This window comes from Paramormyrops kingsleyae, chromosome 12 (assembly GCF_048594095.1).
Source record: "Paramormyrops kingsleyae isolate MSU_618 chromosome 12, PKINGS_0.4, whole genome shotgun sequence".
Lineage (NCBI taxonomy): Eukaryota > Metazoa > Chordata > Actinopteri > Osteoglossiformes > Mormyridae > Paramormyrops > Paramormyrops kingsleyae.
The window spans coordinates 20,909,576-20,928,913 of record NC_132808.1 but is presented as its reverse complement, the minus strand read 5'-3'; the positions used below and the strand labels follow the sequence as shown (position 1 = coordinate 20,928,913).

At 46.6% G+C, this 19,338-nt stretch overlaps 2 protein-coding genes across 2 annotated transcripts in view; one reads left to right on the top strand and one right to left on the bottom strand.

Moving 5' to 3' along the window:
* Nucleotides 1–118: 118 nt before the first annotated feature.
* On the bottom strand, nucleotides 119–9,557 carry LOC111848696 (WD40 repeat-containing protein SMU1-like). The gene is made up of 12 exons (XM_023820892.2): nucleotides 9,438–9,557; nucleotides 8,538–8,748; nucleotides 7,776–7,928; nucleotides 7,253–7,363; nucleotides 6,589–6,717; nucleotides 6,180–6,299; nucleotides 5,125–5,241; nucleotides 4,726–4,853; nucleotides 3,960–4,086; nucleotides 3,339–3,506; nucleotides 2,824–2,976; nucleotides 119–1,524 (listed from the first exon to the last, which is right to left on the bottom strand). Exons 1-12 carry the CDS (start codon nucleotides 9,461–9,463, stop codon nucleotides 1,426–1,428), a joined length of 1,542 nt encoding a protein of 513 aa, XP_023676660.1. The 5' UTR covers nucleotides 9,464–9,557; the 3' UTR covers nucleotides 119–1,425.
* An 8,503-nt stretch (nucleotides 9,558–18,060) lies between these two features.
* LOC111848713 (ADAMTS-like protein 1) overlaps nucleotides 18,061–19,338 on the top strand; it is a 91,776-nt gene continuing 90,498 nt past the window's right edge. Inside the window, exon 1 of the mRNA XM_023820926.2 lies at nucleotides 18,061–18,325. Within this exon, the coding sequence (XP_023676694.2) occupies nucleotides 18,263–18,325 (63 nt within the window). The 5' untranslated portion in view covers nucleotides 18,061–18,262. The remainder of the gene's footprint in view (nucleotides 18,326–19,338) is intronic.

Genomic DNA, 19,338 nt, shown 5'->3' with positions numbered 1-19,338 from the left:
CAAACTGAAATTTCCTAACCGTGTGGCCTAATTCAATTTGAAAATTTACAGAAGACCCAATTCTCATTGTGGTCCTGAGGGAGGGGGAAACTGATTCACAACTTTTTTGACCAAAGGATATTTTGAATGCGGGAACAAGCATTTTTATTCTTTGACATACAAAACAATGAATGTCTTGAGCCCTTGAGTAACAGGTTGCTATTTAACAATCTATGGATTTATAGTTTAACAGCCTAGCACAAGGATGATGGCAAATAAGCAGCATAATCAGGAAGATATTACAACTGGATTAGAGGACCTTTGTGCTCTGATTTCATCACAGGTTATATGCAATGACAGCAGCTGCCTGTAGGTGCCAGTGTTCACAGCCTTTTTAGTAATATTTTCCTGTTATTGCTGGTGAGGATTTAACAGACAGCTGGGGCAGATAAACACCCAGAACAATGACATATCTTATAAAGTTATAAAGCAGTAAGTCACTGTGTTATAACTATCAGGGAGAAACATGCAGTCACGACTTGTAATGCATCCAGGAGTTTGCATGCAGATGAGGTTTATAACTACGATGCAGAAGACAGCTCTTGGTTCCAAGTACAGTTAGGAGAAGCACCAGAGTTAGGGCCTCTGAGTTCACATATTTAGGTCAGTTTTCCTGGACCATCACAAATGACATCCAACTCAATTTCAAAAATAGTCTGAAACACCACTAAAGATGCACACAAACATTAACCACATTTTAAGGCAACAAAAGTAAACACATATTTCCAATAGCTAAAAATATATACTGCATTTTTACTTAAGCAAGTGTCCCAGTTAAAACTAGTTTTACAAAAGGCAAACATTTCCATATTATCTGCTTAATATGAAATATCACAAAAAATAACTGTTTGGCTTTTATGTTGTTTATAAATATTCCTGAAAGATACACACACAACGCATTAGTATGCAAGAAAATCAACACCAAACAAATAAACATGCACTACTTCAGAAACAAACAAACCTTCCAGTCATTCTGAGAAAAGTGCGTTGTAATCAGCGTCATGCTAACTCTATCTTCTGTAACGCCATTAAACAGTGGCCCGCATGCAGGCGGATGCTTCAGGATAGGAATACACAATGAACACAAATAATGAGCATCTGGTATGCTTCACACCTGCTGTAATATAAACGTTCATGCATTCAGGCAAACGGCGAGATTGCAATGAGAACTACGTCCCATCTGCCACGAGGATGCTGTCAGATAAACCCAAAAAACAAACCAGTCCAGTCCAGTGCACTTTAGCAGAAAATACAACCAGATGATTCCCAGAAAACACTTTACCTCCAAAATAAATATGGATTATAAGATCTGGAACCAAAGATGGTCTAAGTGATGATAATAAATAAAATAGATAAAGCTTGGTGCAACTCCACCCCACGTCAATCTCAGGGCCTCCACAGTTTGAGGAGGCCGTCCTCACTGTAGGTGGCGATCAAGTTCTGATGGGGATGGTGAGCGATGCCGATCACGTCCTTCTCATGGACCTGCGGGAGAATGCAGGGCGATGGGTCACCAGCAAGCACTTCTGAATCAGACGCGGCTCACATGCAGCTACCACTCTGGGAACCCAACCCAGTGAAATTAACGATTCACTCAAGCCAAGAATCTTGGGGTGTTACCCAACACAAAAGAGAGCAAAGGTCGCACTTGCGGTCCTGGCAAGAGCGGTCTTGCCAACTCGCCTCCCAAGAACGAACTTGGGATGCAATGAATGCAATGGTCTCGTTTGGCGAGGATGCAACTAATGCATCCATGAAATTTGGGACGAGGGAAGAACGACATCCCCTGAACTTCTGTTCTTAGTATTGGAACTGGTCTTCAGCAATGAAAGATGACGTAAAACGAGTACGCAAGAACACAACACAGTCAAGTACGCATACCTGTGGTAACAGTCAAGTCCTCAGGACTCACACTACTGACCTAAGGCCATGTCCACCTCGGTGCCCAATGGGTGATTACTGTGGTTCCAGGGAGGTCACCTCAGGAATCAGACTCTTAATTTAAAATAAGGTATGAACTAAGGCAGTGGAACAGAGGGGACACTGACGCCTGACCAAAGACCACATTGCTGTAGCACACCTGGGAGGTCATTCTCTGGATATTTGCTATTATACTGGGAAGGAATTTGGGGTCTTGTCCAGGATGCCTATCTGCTTCGCCAACGACAAATAAAAAGAGCTAGACAGACCTGGCAACCCGCCACACGGCGGGCGTGACTTATGCTGCCGAAATGGAACCACCCAGGTGTGCGTAGACCACAAGAGAGCGCGAGGCTCTGAGGAAGGGAGCTGAGGACGTGGGGCTAGTTGGCAGTATGCAGACCACAAGAGAGCGCGAGGCTCTGAGGAAGGGAGCTGAGGACGTGGGGCTAGCCGGCAGTACGCAGACCACAAGAGAGCGCGAGGCTCTGAGGAAGGGAGCTGAGGACGTGGGGCTAGCCGGCAGTACGCAGACCACAAGAGAGCACGAGGCTCTGAGGAACGGAACTGAGGACGTGGGGCTAGTCGGCAGTACGCAGACCACAAGAGAGCGCGAGGCTCTGAGGAAGGGAGCTGAGGACGTGGGGCTAGCCGGCAGTACGCAGACCACAAGAGAGCGCGAGGCTCTGAGGAAGGGAGCTGAGGACGTGGGGCTAGCCGGCAGTACGCAGACCACAAGAGAGCGCGAGGCTCTGAGGAAGGGAGCTGAGGACGTGGGGCTAGCCGGCAGTACGCAGACCACAAGAGAGCGCGAGGCTCTGAGGAAGGGAGCTGAGGATGTGGGGCTAGCCGGCAGGTGCTCACCGTCAGCGTCCTCTCCAGCTTTCCGGTGATGGTACTGAAGCAGTAGAGCACAAAGTCCTCCCCCACGCAGTAGATCCACTCCCCCCGCGGGGATAGCGTGCAGCACACAAAGTCTCCCCCTTCCCGTTTACCGGAACTGAAGCTCCTTACAATCTGTAGCACAAAAAAGGGTAAAATTCAGAGGCCAGGCTAGGCTAGGCCTTCCTCGAATGATGTCCGGATCAGCGGATTGGGCTAAGTCAAATACTACTTCTAAGTAGACCAGGGGTGTCAAACTCCAGTCCTGGGGGGCCGGAGCCCTGTGTAGCTAAGTTCTTTCCCTGTTCCACCACAAATGATTCAGCTCAAGAGCTGTGTGGTAATCAGCACAAGGAGTTGTGTTAAATGAGGGTAAACCAAAAAATGTGCAGGGCTCCGGCCCCCCAGGACTGCAGTTTGACACCCCTGATGTAGACGGTACTTACAGTAATATTAAATAAGAGCTTATTCATAATTTGGGGAATCAGTGGGCTCACCTGGCCCTGCATGTTCATGATGACGACCGTGTTGGAGCGGTTGCACACCACAAAGTGCTCAGGGTTCTTGGGCAGAATGATCACGCTGTTGACGGTGATGTCCGTGCCCGCCGACGTGCCCAGGGACTTGAAGGTGTTTGTGCATTCTGTCGTCTTTACATTCCAGATCTGGGTGTGTGTATGAGAGAGGCGGAGAGGGAGGGACCAGCTGTGATATCTGGCAGCTCATGAGAAAACACACATTACTCCAAAACTCACACATATCAAAGAAAAAAAGAAAAATAAACAACAATAACCCTTCATAGCTAGAGTATATGCTGTTTCCAGCCACAGCCCACAGTGATGAATATCACACATTACAACTAACTGTAGTTTGTGTACATTTCTGTGGATTCCACCCCATGCTTGGGGTGGGGGGGGGGATCCTGCTTCAAGTGGTGTGAAGCCCTACTTCAATTGGGGGTGGAGCCCTGCCATGCTTGGGGCTGAGCCCAGTCTCACATAGGGGCGGAGCCCTGCCTCATTTGGGGGCGGAGCCCTGTGTCACATAGGGGCGGAGCCCTGCTCCTCTCTAAAGGGGTGGAGCCCTGCCTCATTTGGGGGCGGAGCCCTGCTGTGTACCTTGACGGTGCTGTCAGAGGAAGCGCTGATGATGTAATGTCCATCGGGGGTAAACGTGGCCTCGTTCACAAACGACGTGTGCCCACGAAATTCCTTCAGCAGCTTCCCTGACTTCAGCCCGTGCACTCTGTTTGAACCGAGGGAACAGGAGACCAATTTAACTGCAGTCACGAAAGTAAAATACAGCCGAACACAATTTCCTTTCTTCAGTAAAGCAATTCAAGGCGAAGCCGTGCTGCCAGAGCCTGCTGTTAAATGGGATTTTAATGGAAACGCTGCATCACTGAAACGATCTGTTTTCAAAGCCTGTTCATCGAAGGGTCTAATCTTCGTATCAGAACATGGAGTGTGTCCAGCCTGCGGCAGAACTGTGCGGAATTTGTCGATACCCTGGTCTGACCGCTATCTCCGCTTCCCTCCCTCATCACTCGAAGCCCCAATTCTCAGAGGGAATCGTGGAGCAGGCGTTTCTATGGCAATCCGTCGCAACGTGCTGAACCAGCTGTCTGTTTATTCCAATCCTCATTAAATCCCCGCTGCTGCCTCCTCACTCGCGTCTGTGCTTCTACTCGTTTCAGAGCGGAGTTTTCATGGGAGCCAGCGGCAGATTAATGACCAGAGAAGGATGGGGCTCTCTAGCCTTGGATTATGCCTCTGTAATCAAGCCTGGCATCTCTTAAAGGGGAAGAGAGGACAGATGTAATGACATTATGCGTGCGCGCGTGTGGGGGGGTGGGGCTGCTGTAGATCCCGGCAGCCTGCTCACCTGATGGTTTGGTCAAAGGAGGCACTGAGGATCTGACTGCTGTCCTTGCAGAACGCAATGCAGGTGACACCCTTGCTGTGGGCGCGCTCGAACCTACGCAGACACTGGCCGCTCTGGATCTTCCACACCTACCGGGAGATGGAAAGGCAGGTCCGCCTCTCAAAGATGCATTACGGACACCACATACAGCCTATCAGAGATTAGATTTTCATCCAGCAGTCACCAATCAGGAGGCAGTACTAAACATAGTGAATACAGAGTACAGTGAATGTAACGGTGTTATGGTTAGTGATTGCAGAACAACACAGAACCATGGTCCCCAAACAAGGAACTGTATGTGTAGCGGAACCCTGCCACCCTTTTTGCCCCAGAAGGTACGGACGCCCGGGTCCCCCGGACCTTTATCTTGCCGTCCTGCGCGCCAGAGGCCAACATCTCAGTGTCGCGGCTGAAGCACATGCAGAGCACGGCGTCGTCCATCATCATGAAGTTGTCCTGGGCCTGGTACTTCAAATCCTGTCCTCCGCCGCCAACATTCAGGCCGGCGGGCGGGCAGGGAGAGAGAAGACGGATGATGAGTTTGCCACCCACACGCAGTCACGAATCGGCTCCGCCCACACAGCCGGGGAAAATTCGGGCCCAGCGCACCAGCCGACTGCCTGAAAGTTTGCCGTGCCGAAACTCCTAAAAGCTTGTCGCCTCTTTACGACTGGAGGGGCCGGCAGGCGCTTAATGGGGGCCTGCATTACGACACCATTCACAACTATCCACTTTCATAAATATTCGTTTCACTGTGGAGGTCGGGGGGGGGGGGGGGGGGGGGACTCCCTTGCCATTTCTTATACATTTGGTGCTCTGTCACAGTTAAGGCCCCCGAGTAGCTGGACCAGAGTCTGGCGGGGGCCCAAACAAATGACTAGGAGCCTGGAAACTACATTGCAGTGTTCTGAGAAGTTTAATTAGGACCTTTCGAAAGTAGCCCCAGTTGTGCCGTTAAATACGGGTGACACTGCAGGACTGACATGACTCCGTTTTATATGCTACAGCAGGGGTGTCAAACTCCAGTCCTGGGGGGCCGGAGCCCTGCACACTTTCGGGTTTCCCCTGATTTAACACACCTGATTCAACTCCTTGCACCTCCTTGTGCTAATTATCCCGCAGCTCTTCACCAGAACCGTTTGTGATGGAACAGGGAAAGAACTAAGCTACACAGGGCTCTGGCCCCCCAGGACTGAAGTTTGACACCCCTGCACTACAGGGATCGGTGAGTAAACAAAGTAATGCTGAGGTGGCAAATTATACAACCATGACGGAAATAGAACACAGATATTCAAGTCTGCCAGCTGACATATTTGAACCTCGGTGTATGCCCAAGTTCTGCTGGTATCTGAAATGATGCAAGGTTCCCATCGCCATTATTATATCTCCCTCCACACGCAGAGATACTCACACACCTTCCGGATTTTGCCCGTGGTGAAGTTCCACACCTCGATGAAGCCGTCGACGGAGCCGGTGACCAGGTACTGCCCGTCGGGGGAGAAGCGAGCACACTCCACGTGGGATTTCTGCCCAAACTGCAGGGGGCAGCGGGACACAAAGGGGGCGTGAGACTCATGGTCCTCGGGGCGGCTACCGCGCCTCTCTGCAGCTCCCACACTCGGTAGGGAAGAAGCAGTGAGTCACAAAGCAGCGACTTAAACGAAATAAACAAACTAATTCCCAGGACGCTTTCTTTAAGGCGCCCACGGCGGTTTTTCAACGGGCACAAAACAGCTGTCAGATGCGGTGTGTTTGCGAATACCTCGCAGGATGGAGGCGTACGAGCGAATGGGCGCGCGGCGGCGCCCCCGTGTGGCGGGGTACCTTGATGTGGCGACTGAGCTGGGTGGGGAAACGCTCCTCTTCCACATCCTTCACGGCTGCTTTGCCCCTGAACAAGTCGATGGTCATCCCTGGGGGCAACAGGCCCTGGTGCTGTTGCCATTTCAGCGACTGCGTATCGTATGGGTGGGAATAGCGACCAAACACTGAACATCTCCAGGAAAACAGAACACAAATGTGACAGGAAATGCAGCGATGCAAAGGTACCAGCATGGAATTCCTGATGGCAGAATCATGCTTAATATATAGAAGGGTAGGAGGAAATAAGGGAAGTGCTCTCTGGAATCCTTAAAATAGCAGGGCCAAACAAGCAGAATTATTACATTTTATTTAGTGACATGCAATTCAGAAGTCACGGTTGACAGTCTCTGGAGTAATTGGGGCCTAAGGACTTTGCTCAGGGACCCGACGGCGACATCACTCTGCCAACCCTGGGATCTGAACTGATGACCTTCCGATCACAGCAGCCTAACCCTCTGCGCCGACCACTGCCCCCATTATAGCCCCGGAATCCTTCTGCTGGGTAAGTGTATAGAGCACAGAAATAAAGCCTCTCACAGTGTAATTAAGTAGCTTCGGGGCAGGCCAAAGGAATGGCAGGGAAATGCCCGGTACGGCGTCGGCTGGTTACATGGGGGGCACAGACCTGTGCCAGCAGGGCCATGAGACGCGAGGGGGGGACCACGCTGACCTCGCCCGCCAGCGCCTGGGCGATGGCTGCTCGTCGCTTCTCCTTGCTGCTGCTATCTGGGTAGGCCTGAACATGAAAAGGACAGGGTGACAGCTCCGTTACTGCCAGAGGCATCCCTATCACCTGCAGAGATAGGACCATGCTGGACCCAATCCAGGATTCGAGATCCAGCACACAATGTACTAAGACGCTGTTCGGTAAACAGTTGGACAAACAAACAGCCTCACAATTGTAATTAACCTTCAGAATCATCTGCCGAGGGCTTTCTTCCTAAAAGGCAGATTGCACGACGCGTGGCATTTTATTCTGGTAACTTCACAACACAGTTTCGCTTATGAGCACAGAATAAACCTCTCAACTCTACAAGAAATCTCACAGCGCGAGAGGCACACAGAGTGAAGCAGGGAGCCAATCAGGATCTGCCTACAGGGAGCCAAACGAACCAGACCAAACCGTGCCTACAGGAGGGGGCGCTCACCTCCCGCGGGTCAAAGTAGGAGCGTGCCAGCAGGTTCTCCAGGTGGATGTAGCGCTCAGGCTGGGTCTGCTTCAGCATGATCATGGGGTCTGTCTGCCGGAGCAGGGAGCGGGCCGCGCCCAGTTCACGCAACTCAATCAGCTCCAATACAACCTGAGGAGACACCCGCCAAATGCTACAAACATCCCAAACACAGGATGCCAGACCTCTGCTGTGTGAACAAGCAGATCACACTCAATCAAGTCTGAAAAGGTTCCAGCAGCTGAAATCAAGCTCATGGGAGTTTTACTTACACAAAAAAAAATGTTCTGAGGGCAGAAGGAAAATGATTGGTTCAGAGAGATAACCAATCAGATTGTAGAGAAAGCAAATCCAAGCAACTAGAGGAGGTGGGACCAACCAAACACATATCATGATCCCACATCCTCTAGTTGCTTGGATCCACCTCCTCTACTAGCTGATTGGTTCTCTCTCTGAACCAATCATTTTTCATTCTTTAATTTTTGTGTAAGTAAAACTCTCACTAGTTGAAATCAATTCTACCTCATACAGCACTGGAATTACATTCATAAACAACAACAAATCTATAAGTGTCAGATTTGGATACACTGGATTCAACAGCAATATACTTGTATGAATGAACTTCAACGTGGGCAAGAAAGTTGGGTCCTTCAGATCTGCACCACCAAATGACAGAAACTATACAGACTACCCAAGTTCCCTTGGAATACAAAGTCCCCTAAGATTCAGCCGGATCCCTACCTGCTCATACAAATCAATCAGGGTCTTGTCGGGTAGCTTGAGCGACTGGATGGCCTGAAGGACCGTATCCCAGTGGCCGTTGTTTATGTCAGCCACAAAGCTCTCGATACTATCCACGGTGTTGAGAGACACGGTGGTCTCCTCCTGAAGCGTGGCCAAGCTCCGGTGTAGGTTGTTCTCCTTAAGGTACTGCATGATGAGCCGGATCACGCTGCCAAGGGCAATTAGCAGCGCGTCATCCGTCTGGCTACTAAGCGGCTCCACAAGGAAATGAACCCTCCGTTCATTTAAAGCCACATTATTTCATTATCTCCTTGGAAACCTCTGAAATTCGTTAAAACTACGCATTGAGCTCCTGTGCATGAAAATTATATCGACGACAAAGACACTGAACTTTTCGAGCTTAAAGCCTTCATCTGCATCGCAGACAACACACCCTCGACTGCACTGAATGAACAAATTAGACAACAAATTTAAAAGGTTATGTTACTAAACAAGGTTTAGTACTGTACAGCCGTTTAATTACCCCAGTAGCATTAAGAGATGAAGTTAACTGATCTCGTCAGCAAGCTACTGCAATAAAGACATTTAATTAGCCCATAATGATTTTACTAATTTATGCACATAGCCAAGACCGGAAGTTTGCAATAAAATACAGCGCGCAAACAACGTATACAATGCGACGAACAGTAGTTCTCTCGCAAAAACCACAATCAATAGAATTAATTCCTTATCAGTGAATGACACGGCTCAACAAGTACGAGGACAATCAAGAATAATGAAGCGGTTTATTTACAGGGGTAGGCCTTAAATAATCAAAGCATGCACTGCACAACATTCATGTATTACTGCCAATCTCCGAATACAGAAAATAATCAAATATGCAGGTAAAGAACTCACTCCGCTGATTCCACTTCCAGAGCCATGTTAAGGACTGCAAGCCCTGCCGCGCGTCAACAACAAACAGAGACTCGCGCACACCCCCTAATCGCGGGGATAGGTTCGAAAGTCACGTGGTATCTCTTCGCCCCGCCCCCGTCACGTGCTCGTCCATCTCTGGCCACGTTTCCTTACATGAGATGTTCAGACGTTTCAGATGCATGGGCGTGCATCTTGCGCTTTGTTCGACGTGGGCTGTCCCTGACACTAACAAGCGCGATCTCTCTGCTTTCCCGAGAAGTGTCTCATGCTTGGATGCAATCAACTGCCAATTAAAAAGCAAGGTAGCGATGGTTATGACATAGCATGTTGTGTAGTTGGTAGTGCAGGATGGTAAAAAAAAAAATCCCCAAACCGTTGTTTTGATTATAAATATGCGCTGGTAAATATATATATTTAAGATATATGTAAAAATTTATCCTGTACAGGAAACCATTTATATAAATAGAAGGAAAGGAATTATGTAGCGTAACATGTCTAAACATAAATTGACTGAAACCTAACTACATATAATTACACCCATTAACAATCAAGGCCTCACTTTTGTACGCAATTTATGTATTACTAATAATGAGCAGAGATGCGGAAATGATCGCACAGAGCTGCTATGAAAATCGCGCACGGTGTCCAGAGTCTATAGCATTAATGATGGCATGCTCAAGTACGTAGGAGCCACTTTCGTACAGGAGGAACACAAGTAAATTTAAATGTAAAGGTCTTTTTTTAGAATGGGACGAATAAAGTCAAATTTAATATCGGTAGGTGTGCAAAATTCTGTTGTTATTTAAAGCAACTTGTCATATGTACGTACGATTGGGACACTTCTAGTCATATCCTAGTTACATATGTTATTGTAAATACTGTATGATACTTATAATTTATCACTCGGGGACTTTTTCAGGGCATCCACTAGGTGATGCTGTTGTGCTGTTCTTGGACGTGAACACCCCCTTAAATAAGTTATCTCTAAGTTTGAAACAATTACGAATACATCTACTCTTTCGCCTCATTAAGACTCACAAAGAATTCATAGTATCAGAATTTTTACATTCATACATTAATTTATATCAGTTATAAACGTCAGGTTCTTTGTTTTTATGTTTTGTTTATATAACATTTATATACTTGACACACTCACGTGGGCGGGGCCGAGCACCGGGAGGCGATCCACAGCTGATCGTTCCGCTACGTAAGACTGGCGGAAGCTGCCGGTCTTTGCGAAGTATTGTTGCCATTATCTAATGAGCCTTACTAAGCATTCTTTGTGTCTCCCGTTTGCCCGGTTCGTCATGCCTGCCAACCCGCTCCGTCCTGCTGCCCTGCCCGGCTGATCCTAGTTCTTCCTTCTCGTCTACTCGTCTCGTCCGTTTGTGTAGGACTGACATTCCCGGAACCCGACCATTGCCAGTGACCCGACCACCCGTCTGCATTGCCCCCCTGGATTTGTCTGTACTCGAGTCTCCAAATAAACCAGTGTGGGTCTGCTTTCCTCCTGATCGCCGGGCGTCACACTTATGCTTGAATATTATGAATATTCACAAAACGTATCAAAATTACAATGTATACACTCAGTCTACTCCTGGGTATTTTACGATGTTTACACACACTGTAAAATGAAAAAAAAAATAAACACTGTAGAATGAAGAAATAAAGTTAAATGAAGTAACTTATTACTTAATGTATGAAATGTAATATGTAATATATTATCTGAAATAATACTGTCCAGACCCGTATGAATAAAAACTGAAAATCCACACACAATCAATCTGCATGCTCAGGCATACAAGCCCCTTGTAATTACTTTCTGTAGCGAGCCGTTGTGTATACAGTGAGAGTATCTGTTAAATAAATAGATAAGTGATTGCGCAAGTTGTTAATAAACTTTAAACCGGACGCCCCCATTTAGTTGTGCATCAAAGTCATTAGAGGAATAGAAAAAGGATTAGGGTTAGATTGCAGTGCCCGTCACTTTACACTCTCATCACGAGACCAGTATAATTAGTAAGTCTGACTTTATCAAACATACGGCAACAGCTAGCAGCTAAATACCGTATGAAAGAGCAGCTTCGGCAATGACATGCAGGTGACAGGGAGCAAGGATGCATTTTCAATTTGAGATCCTAGCTATTCCTTGTGGCCGGTACTGGCATGCTGTGCCCTGATTTACATTTTACACATGTAGTTGTCATTAGAAACTGGAGGATCATCTTGCACAAAAAAATCGCTTTAAAGCCGCAGGCATATTGCAGGTATGTTTGCAAAAATTAGCCTGAATTAAATGTTGGTAATTCGAATTCCTCAGATGCTTTGCCAGGAGAAGATTCTCTCTCTCTCTCTTTCTCTCTCTGTCTGTCTCTCTCTCTCGCTCTCTCTCTTACACGCACACTCCCTGGTCTAGTTCCCTGTAACACAATAAATACATCAGTCATTACGCAAGGGGCATATAATTTTTTTTTTTGCAAAATAATGAGAAATCGGGTTGAAAAGAGTTTGTTGTGATTCAAGCTCTATACAAAAGAATGTTAATGACATAAATTATTATGCTTTTTGTAGTGGCGTTGTGTGATTTAACAACGGAAAGATTGCCGGGCATGTTGAACTATCAAATTCGTATTACATAGAATAATGATCTATTTAAAGAGCAATGAGATAATCTGGATTTAAAATGATAAATGTGCGCAAAAATAAATGGATACAAAAGTACGGCAAGTTTTCGTACATTGAAAAGAGACAAATTTGTTGGAAAATATGAATTTTTGAATGATTTGGTATATATCAGAAGCCAAAATGAGCTGCATGAAATGAACCATGTGTCAGATCAGTCATCAGAAATTCCAGGCAGACTAAAAGGTAATATTATTTTCCCACTGAAAGACAGTTTAAACCCCATGGGATATATTTGGAAATATACAGTTACTGCCTCAAATACGACTGTTGTTACATTTTGAGGTGAAGGCCAGTTGACCTTCCATCTACCTGTTTGTGCTCCCATCCAAGAATGTGTCCACATGACGGGCCTTGAGGAGATATGGGCAGGAAGATGGTGAAATATGATGAAACTTCATTACCATTTATAGTCATTTTAAAAGTTGATGTAATTTTCAAAGCATTTCCCGACAGTTTTCTTCAGGTGACTTCATGGAGTACTTTTGGGGGCCAAGGACAGTAGATCTGTGTGCATTTTTAAGAAATTATTTACTCGCTGTTCTGATCAAAACAAATGCACAGTGACCTGGCATAATGGAGAAGCTTATTACAGCAAGACCACTGTGGAACACAAAGCAGCCACCTACAGACTATGAACCTGAGCTGCTTAATCACCACACTGCCTCTCGCCTTAGCTTCCTCCCATAGTTTCTGTTGCTAAACATGAACAACACCATCCTTAATTATAAGTGCAGCATATGCTCCCCCCTCCCTTCGTGCTTAGCTAACGATAAACTACTGCCTGTGTGCAATGCTGTCAGAACACACCACCTCCCATTCCACCCCCAGTTTGCATTTAAACATTTAAACACATTCTTGGATCCACTTTCCAAGCGCAGTTTCCCGTTACTGAGATCCTGAGTTTGTTTAAACAAATCAAGCACAATAATATTTATACACCCTATCAGTAAGCTATTTCTGCCTGTATGTGGAAACTGGAGCGGCACAATGGAAATGAGCTTCTAATTTTCTTAATGATTTTAAATGCAAGTGAATCCGCGTGTGGCTCAGATTGCACGTAAAAATTACTGAATGAAACCAAACCTACGTTTAGTTACATGTAGTTATTCGTTCAAATCAAGTGATTACATAGTGAAGGTAAGTCTCAGAATAAAATGAAGCAGTATCTGAAAATAGGAGCAGAGGGTTTGATTGTATTCATTGCAGCAGAGGTCCTTGGAGCCCAGTGCAAATGGACCTGGTTACTTGGCAAAGCCCGGGTACGATGACAGTGCCACTTAAGCTGTGGCATGATCATGTTCCCCCCCCCAGCAACTATTAAATGTGTATTCGATGGGCTGAGTGTTTTGACAATATTCCATCACACAAGGCTGGCTTCAGTGTTACGAGCCGGCTTCCGGAGGGGGGGGGGGATTGGGGGAGGGGCAGAGGCGACTGGTGGGAAGTAGGAGTGAGGGGGGTGGGGATTACTGAGACGCTGTTTGTGCTGGCTGGCGGGGGGCAGATATTTGCGGCAGTATTTTGGGCCACTGTTGCTGACAACCAGACAGCCCTGGCGATTATGAAATAATTGGGAACGATCTGAATCCCAGTTCAGGAGCAGGACCAGTGTTTACAGAAAACAGCTGCTTAAAAAGGCACTTAGGAGGAATTAGAAAAGTTTTTTGCGCGAGGGCCTTTTTGGACGTCCAGACAGACAATCTCTTTGTTAGCTGAACCTGGGGGCAGGTCGGTGCCAAAAACAACGTGGGAATCATGCCGCTCGCGCTGCGTTTTTTTTTCTCTAGGCCTTTATGTGTGGACCGTCCTGGCCAGCGAGCCAGCGCTGGCCCACGTTACCTGCATTGAGTAAGAGCAGGGAGCACGGGCCGAGGTTGTGATCAGGCTGTAGACAAAGACTTTAAAAAAAAGGGAACGACAAGGAGGCTAAAGGCTGTGACCCTCCACCCTTCACACCCCTGCTTACCCCCCCCCCCCCCATCAAATAACTTTCTTTTCCACTCAGCTCGCTGGGTCAGATTGAGGTCACTCCCAAGAGAGCTGAGGAACAGGTGTCTGGCTTAGCGGGATGCACACGTCAGAATCTTGCACCTGGTGACCGCTTACAGGATGTCCTACCGGAACGAGGAGCATGGAAAGGAAAGCACACCCACAGGGCTGCCCCCACCCCACCAAACCAAAGCTACTCATGGGCTCCCCCTAGTGTCTGGGCCCGGTAAACCCTTGCCCTTTCTTCCTCCCACAGTGGCAGTCAGACTCAGGACGCAGCCCGAAGAGGGAGAGCAGGACACAGCCGGGGCCCCGGCCGGCCCCTCGGAGCCCGAGAGGGGCCCGATTGTCCAACCAGAGCAATGAAAACCATCAATTATATATGTCTTCCAGCAGAGTTGGAGCTGGATCTTGGCTACTGTTCCTTTCTGCTCTAGTTCAATACGCAGGTTTGGTTATTGACCGCCCAGCAGCTGTATGTGAAAGCGATACTCATATATTGAGTTCCCCCCAACTGTTACTAATGTCCCCGCTGCCAGTTCCTCTTGCTGGGGTTTTGCTGTTACAATGGACCAGTGGGTTCCCAGCATTGACAGCTTTTGTTCCTTCTCTGATTCTTTCTCAGGCACTTGCCTCTCAGTAGAATGTTCCGGATCCCTGCCTCGTCAAAAGCTGATACTCCCCCTGGACTATTAAGAACTGGATACAGTTAGAATGGCGATATTTGTCTGAAAGGAATGCGACTGTCTGAGATTTGAGGAGAGTCAGCTTCGTTTGGGAAAATGTGTTTGGGAAAATCGCTGGCCAATAACGCAACACATGTTAAAAAATTAAAACGATGCATATTACTTCTGACCCCTGAGGAGGAAAGGATGTTATGCGGTCAGCTGAATATTGCTTCATTTCTTGGAGTACTTACCCAAATCAGGCCAAGGAGGCTCCGGGCAGGATAGCGAGCTGAACTATGTGGTATTGGACCAGGCGGGAAAATTGGTTCAGAGAGATAACCAATCAGATTGTAGCAGATGTGGGCACAAGCAACTAGAGGAGGTGGGACCAACCAATCAGATGTCTACAATCTGATTGGTTATCTCTCTGAATATTTTGCCCTCAGAATATTTTTGTGCAAGTAAAACTCCCAAGAGCCTGGTTGACAGGCAGCTAACTTGCTTTGGGATTCATTTTCGTTTCCCTCGCACCTCTCATCCATTAGCTTTTCTGTACAAGCTTTAAAAGTCTGCCTAACAGTAACTGCTTTTCGAAGCCCTCGGTGCCAACCTCAGTACAAAGAGGACCCTGTGAAAATAAGGGCCTGAGCCAGAATGAAATGGTGTCTTCACTGATAGCATGGCCACACTGTAATGCAGGATCGCAGCTGAGATGTACTGGCCACTTCATATATTTATTCACCTTTACCACCAACTGGAAACCGACCTGTCTAACACAAACCATCAAATGACTGGCATCAATCCTAAATTTCCCTCAGGATCAAAATGTTCTGAGGGCAGAACGAAAAATCATTGGCTCAGATAGATAACCAATCAGATTATAGAGGAGGTGGGTCCAAGCAACTAGAGGAGGCAGGACCAACAATCAGATGTCTACAATGTGATTGGTTATCTCTCTGAACCAATCATTTTTCATTCTGCCCTCAGAACATTTGTGTAAGTACAATACAAGCCAGGACCAATAAAGAATTTATCTATCTATTCTGTTGACTTATTGTTTTGTCCTGTTGCACTGTTTTATATACTGCTTTACGGACTGAAAAATGGACCTAAGTGAACTGAATTATGTTGAACCCACCCTGGCAGAGCAGGCTACTGTTTTTTTTTTGTTAGATGGCATAAGTGAGAGATGGCAAATGCAGCTGGAGGCTACAGTTGTTGCCCCTGGGGGCTGGGTGTAGGTGAATTAGTGCAGAATATTTCCAGTGGCGAAAATGACCTGCTGTAAAATTGGGGATTTTTAGAAAACAGACAGCATGACCTTATCTGGTGATATTACTGGCTGACATGTCCAAAAGTGTGAAGGCTGCATGAGGGCATTTTGTTGGCATGCAGCATATCCATACAATCATTAGACTGGGCAAGTCGATTTCCCACAATGCTTTGCTTTCACAGTGCCATTAGCTAGCTACCCTAGAATCTGCCTGGCCCTTAACCCTTCACCGTAATACACAGGGAACAACATTAACATCAGCAGACCCCAAAAAGAGCATATTACCCATAATGCTTGGCAGTTCCCCATGGAACCATGCATCATTATGCCAAAAGCAATGCTTTGTTGTCAGCTGGTAAAAGACCACAAAGGTTCAGATGAGGGTAAATTTACACACAATACCTACGATTTCGTAATGTAATCCATCCTTTGATTATCACATACATTCCCTCTACGAAATAAATGTGAAGCAACACGCTATAGTTTTGAACACACAACGATCCAGCTTCAATCAAACCTACAACCCCTCCAGCCTTTGCTGTAGAAATTAATTCAGGAAAAAAATAACCCCACAAAGCATTAAAAGTACAATTCACTGCAACCCGTGTTTTAACTTCACACAGAGAGGTTACGCAGCAAATCCCAGCCTCGCTTCATTTTCAGTCTCAGTCCCTGAATATACATTCACGGGTCATCCTTTGGGGAAATTCCAATTGAAAGCATCATTGCCTTGGTTTTTAATGGGTTTTTGGGCAGATTAACAAGACTGAAACAGTACTGTGCATTGTATTTATCTGTAGAGCTACTGCTACAGTAATAAAATAATTTTAACCTAGAATAGCACATTTAATGCATAAAGCATTGTGGATTGCTGTCAAAAAGCCCATTTAACACCGCCTGAAAACTCTGAACTCTGGAAGATTCCACTGGAATTTCCACTAGGGGTCATTTTTTTGCCATATGGCTGGTGGCATCTGAGCACACTTTCAACATCTAAGTAAAAAGACCCCTCATTGTGAGAGCCAGGCCACCCGCCGCCGAGCGTGCGCATTAGCGTATTGAAGTGCATGCGATCCTCAGCTCTCTCCTCCCGGTCCCCAGGGTCAAGCTTTGACAAGCGGCTTCCAGATTCCTCGTCTCCCGTAAACAGCGGGCTTTTTCATGCGCAGCCCGATCGGGCACGTCGCCCAGGACGTGATTGCGCTTCATGATTTGCCCCTGCAGTAGAAATGGAACAATTCAATTTTTCTTCCACAGGTGAATGTTTACATTCCTCCGTTTGCCCTGTTAATTGAGATCGGGGCTGGATTCAGCCTCCAGTGTCAGACGATAGTTCAGCCAGTTAATACCTCACATGCCTGGACCTCTTTACCCGCGCTCAAAGAACATCTCGCCCCTTTGTAGCCGCGATAATGACATTTCCATGTGTGGATTTAAAAAGTATCAATATATTTCAAAGAACCACTGGTGTTAAAAAGTATATAAATAATACCGACACGTGTTGAACAAGAAACAACAACCTATAGAAAGGACGGGAGAATAAAACACCTTACTATCTTACATTCTTATTGTGTGACCTGGTGTGTTTGTCTTATAAAAACGAGTCTGCTTCTCGGCATCTCCCTGCGCTGAATTTCCACTTCACACGCAGATGACTGATGAGTTAAGTAAACGCTTTCTGGATTAGCCGGAGGAAACCGTCGGAAAATGAATGGGAATTTGCCGGTTAAAGACGGGGCACGCAAGACATCTGTTAATTGCTCACTGCAGTTGGTCGGTTCCCCCAGCAATTCAGAGTATTGACTGAGTTTTTTTTTAACGCACGCCATGTAATTAAAAAAAAACGATCGCCGCAGTATTAGCGTGTAATTCCTGGCAAAACAGGGAAAGGGTCGGCAAAAAGATTCTGTTTCTTTAAGAATGCAAGGTGGGAGAGCCCCGTCACTGACGCACGCATGGTATGCAAACATAAATTTAGCAACAACGTGTTCTTCGGGTACAAAACTCTTGGGAAGCAAGCATGCGGTGTCATGTCATTAAAAACAAAGCCTTTCGATCGATGTTGTGGAGCGGCAGAGTGCTTTAAAGGTAGAGGCGTGCATCACAGTTTCGGGGGCTCTTCCCACCCCTGAAATTGAATTAGACTCCTTATTAAGAGTACCACCCGGCTGAAATTGACAACGGGAGAGATGGCAACTGGGATCCACAACGCAGCGTGGGTTTTCTTGCTTTCCTTCGCCTTGCTGTGTAAGGTAAGAAATTCTCACCGCCAAAACTTAGTCTCCTATATGATGCCGTGTTCATTTTAATCATTTATTTTAATGACACAATTAAAATATCTGTGTTATAAATCTGTCGCGTATTATTTATATATGGGGTAAAATGAATGGCAGTAATAGTTTACTGCAACTGAAATACTAATTTAATTTGTTTCTCATAGCTAATGTATTGGTGCGCATATACATCGCAAATAATATAAATGTAATTGATAATACTATTAATAAGTAATACATTTATTAACTATAATAGTTTAAGCACCTGTTATTAGTAAACTTTTTAAATGAAATCTCTTTGCGTCTCGGTAGGAGTAGTTATTAACAACTGTCAAATTTAATCTGTCGTAGCCCTGGACTGGAATTGGTATTTTTCACAGTGCGATCGTGCATCTGTACTACAAACTCCTCCATAATCGCTTCATGCTGTTCGAATAAAGTCAAATGCTATAACTAATTATTATTGGTGTGCCATGTGCAGAGATCGCCATTTCAGCAGACACGCGTGTCTATATTTCCTTTCTGTACAGGTTGCGTTCATAAAACTGCTGAACAAGTAAGCGCTACTCAGAACGCGCGCTTTACAGTACTGTATCTTACATGCACTGTAGCGGCTGTTTAGAGGTACTGCGTGTGCACCAGCCGCTCATCAGATGCCCGGTGTGGGTGGGGGCAACGGGTCGCAGCTGGTGGCCGGCCAGGATGGGGCTGGCAGCGCCGATGAGAAGAGCGGAGGTATGCTGGACCTCTGGACCTTCATCATCCTGCATATTTTCACCACTGCTGACGTTCGTGGCTGGATGGCACGTAGAGGGCTCGCGCAGCTACCCGGTTACAGGGACGTCATATTACTCCACATTTAAACGGCGCTCACAGAGCAACACGGGCGCTGCCAAATCTGCTGGTATTTTCGCCAAGTCTAGACAGGAGCAGAAGAGATGTGTGCCCACAGGGACGGTGTAGGGCAACTCTCGGACTTTGGGGGTGCGCTT